This window comes from Rhagoletis zephyria, unplaced genomic scaffold, assembly GCF_001687245.7.
Source record: "Rhagoletis zephyria isolate East Lansing unplaced genomic scaffold, Rhagoletis_zephyria_1.1 Rzeph_scaffold_00646, whole genome shotgun sequence".
NCBI lineage: Eukaryota > Metazoa > Arthropoda > Insecta > Diptera > Tephritidae > Rhagoletis > Rhagoletis zephyria.
Window position 1 is genome coordinate 65,221 of NW_016157730.1, and position 1,973 is coordinate 67,193.

Here is a 1,973-nt window from a genome sequence, read left to right on the forward strand (position 1 = left end):
AATTGAAAAGATTTTTCTGACTGTTCAAAATTCAGGTTATGCTACTTGTTCCAGCATAGAGGGAGTCAAGAAATAAAAACGGGCGTACTTTCAGTTTTTACACGAGGAAACTTTGGTGACACAGCCCAGCGCAGTTTGCACAGTTTTTATTTTCTAAAAATGAAATATAAGTCTTAAGGTTCAATGAAATACAAAAATATTCTTACATTCGTTTTGATCCCTTATCTCCTTGCTGGTTGAATTTAAAATGGCAAGAACACAAAAATCAGTGAACACAAAAATTAGTGATTACAAACATATAGATATGACACATTTCGATTTTTTCCAGCAGGAGGAGTGTTGCCAGAAGGGCCAAATTTTACAGGGTTTAGGGTAGTATCAAACGCAAACGATAATTTAACTATTAAATCGAATAGATTTGCCAACATCCCGGCCTCCGTGAATCTAGACAGATTCACCAACGTCCAATTTCGCCAACAAACAAGCGGGCCGTTTAAATATCCCCGCCCGGGTTTGAACCTCTGCACTTCGGACCTGTAGGTCCTTACCAGGAAACACTTGAGTGACTAAGCCCAGCGGCCATCGAGAACTATGTATGTTGCTATCCACAACTAGCACGACGTCTCCAACACGCAACGGTTGTACAGGCTGATACCATTTGGTCCGACGGCACAGATCCGGGAGATACTCGGAAATCCATTTCTTCCATAAACGGTGCTGCGCTTGTTGTACCTTCCTCCATTGCGTTCTAGAAGCACGGTGCTCCTCTTCCCGTGGATGAGGCGTCTGCTCGGTGTTAGCTGTACCTAAAAGAAAGTGATTCGGGGTTATGGGTTCGTCGGTGGGGGTGTCTATTGGTATATGGGTTAGCGGCCGCGAGTTAACCATATTCTCCGCTTCACACATCAGGCTATAAAGGCAGTGCTCTTGTAGGTTTTCGTTATAGAGCGCATGCCCCATGGCTCGTTTTACGCTGCGCACTAAACGCTCCCAACATCCTCCAGCGTGAGGGTTTAACGGAGTGTTGAATACCGATTCTATGCGTTTGTTCGCCAAAGTGTCAGCAATTTTTCCGGAGTCAAAATCAGCGAGTTGTCTTTGAAGTTCGTTGTCCTCTCCGATAAAGCTCGTAGCTTTGTCGGAACGTATGCGAACAGGGATTCCTCGTCTACTCGTAAAGTTTCGTATACATAGCAGGCAAGAGTCCATGCTAAGATCTCTAGCAACTTCCATATGTACTGCGCGAGTCGTTAAACAGGTAAAGAGCGCAATCCAACGCTTCTCCTTGCGCCGTCCTATGGTGACGAAAAAGGGCCCCATGTAATCTAGGCCTACATAGGCAAATGGCCTCACAAATGGCGTCAACATATCCTGCGGCAACGGACCCATAAGCGGGGTTTCGGGTTGAGCTCTATCAATTTTGCATTCCTGGCATTCTCTCGCAGCACGTCGCTCTGCTACTCGCATGTGCGGTATCCAAAATTTTCGGCGTATTCCGGCTATTATTGTTCCTTCGTTTTGGTGTTTCCACCGGCGATGATAAAGGCTAACAATCAGATCTGTGACGTGGTGTGCTCGAGGCAAAATAACGGGCCTTCTAGTGCTTACTGGAATTGTGTCCGCGCTGTCGATTCGTCCCTTTACACGAATTACACCCGCATCATCCATATAGGGGGAAAGCGTCAATAGTTTACTACTGCGTTCTAATCGCTTCTTCATGCTTAAACTTTTGTACTCCTCGGGATAGGCAGCCTTCTGTGCAGCTCGACAAATCGCAAGTTCCGCGTTTTCTAACTCATTTGGGGTTAGTGGTTCACACCTCTTGTCCCGTGGAACGCGCTGACTGTTATCGACTCTCGTAAGGCGAGTGAAACACGAGAACCTTTCCCAGAAGTTATATTCTGCATGAGTATATAAAACGAATTTCGCTCGAAGTTCGTCTTCAGTTTCTGTATGGGAATCAGCTGGTCGCC

General features: G+C 46.0%; 1 protein-coding gene across 1 annotated transcript; it reads right to left on the reverse strand.

Annotated features, from left to right (window-relative positions):
- Positions 1–444: 444 nt before the first annotated feature.
- On the reverse strand, positions 445–1,719 carry LOC108360867 (uncharacterized). The gene has a single exon (XM_017613315.1). The coding sequence runs from the start codon at positions 1,717–1,719 to the stop codon at positions 445–447; it is 1,275 nt and encodes a 424-aa protein (XP_017468804.1).
- Between the last annotated feature and the right edge of the window lie 254 nt (positions 1,720–1,973).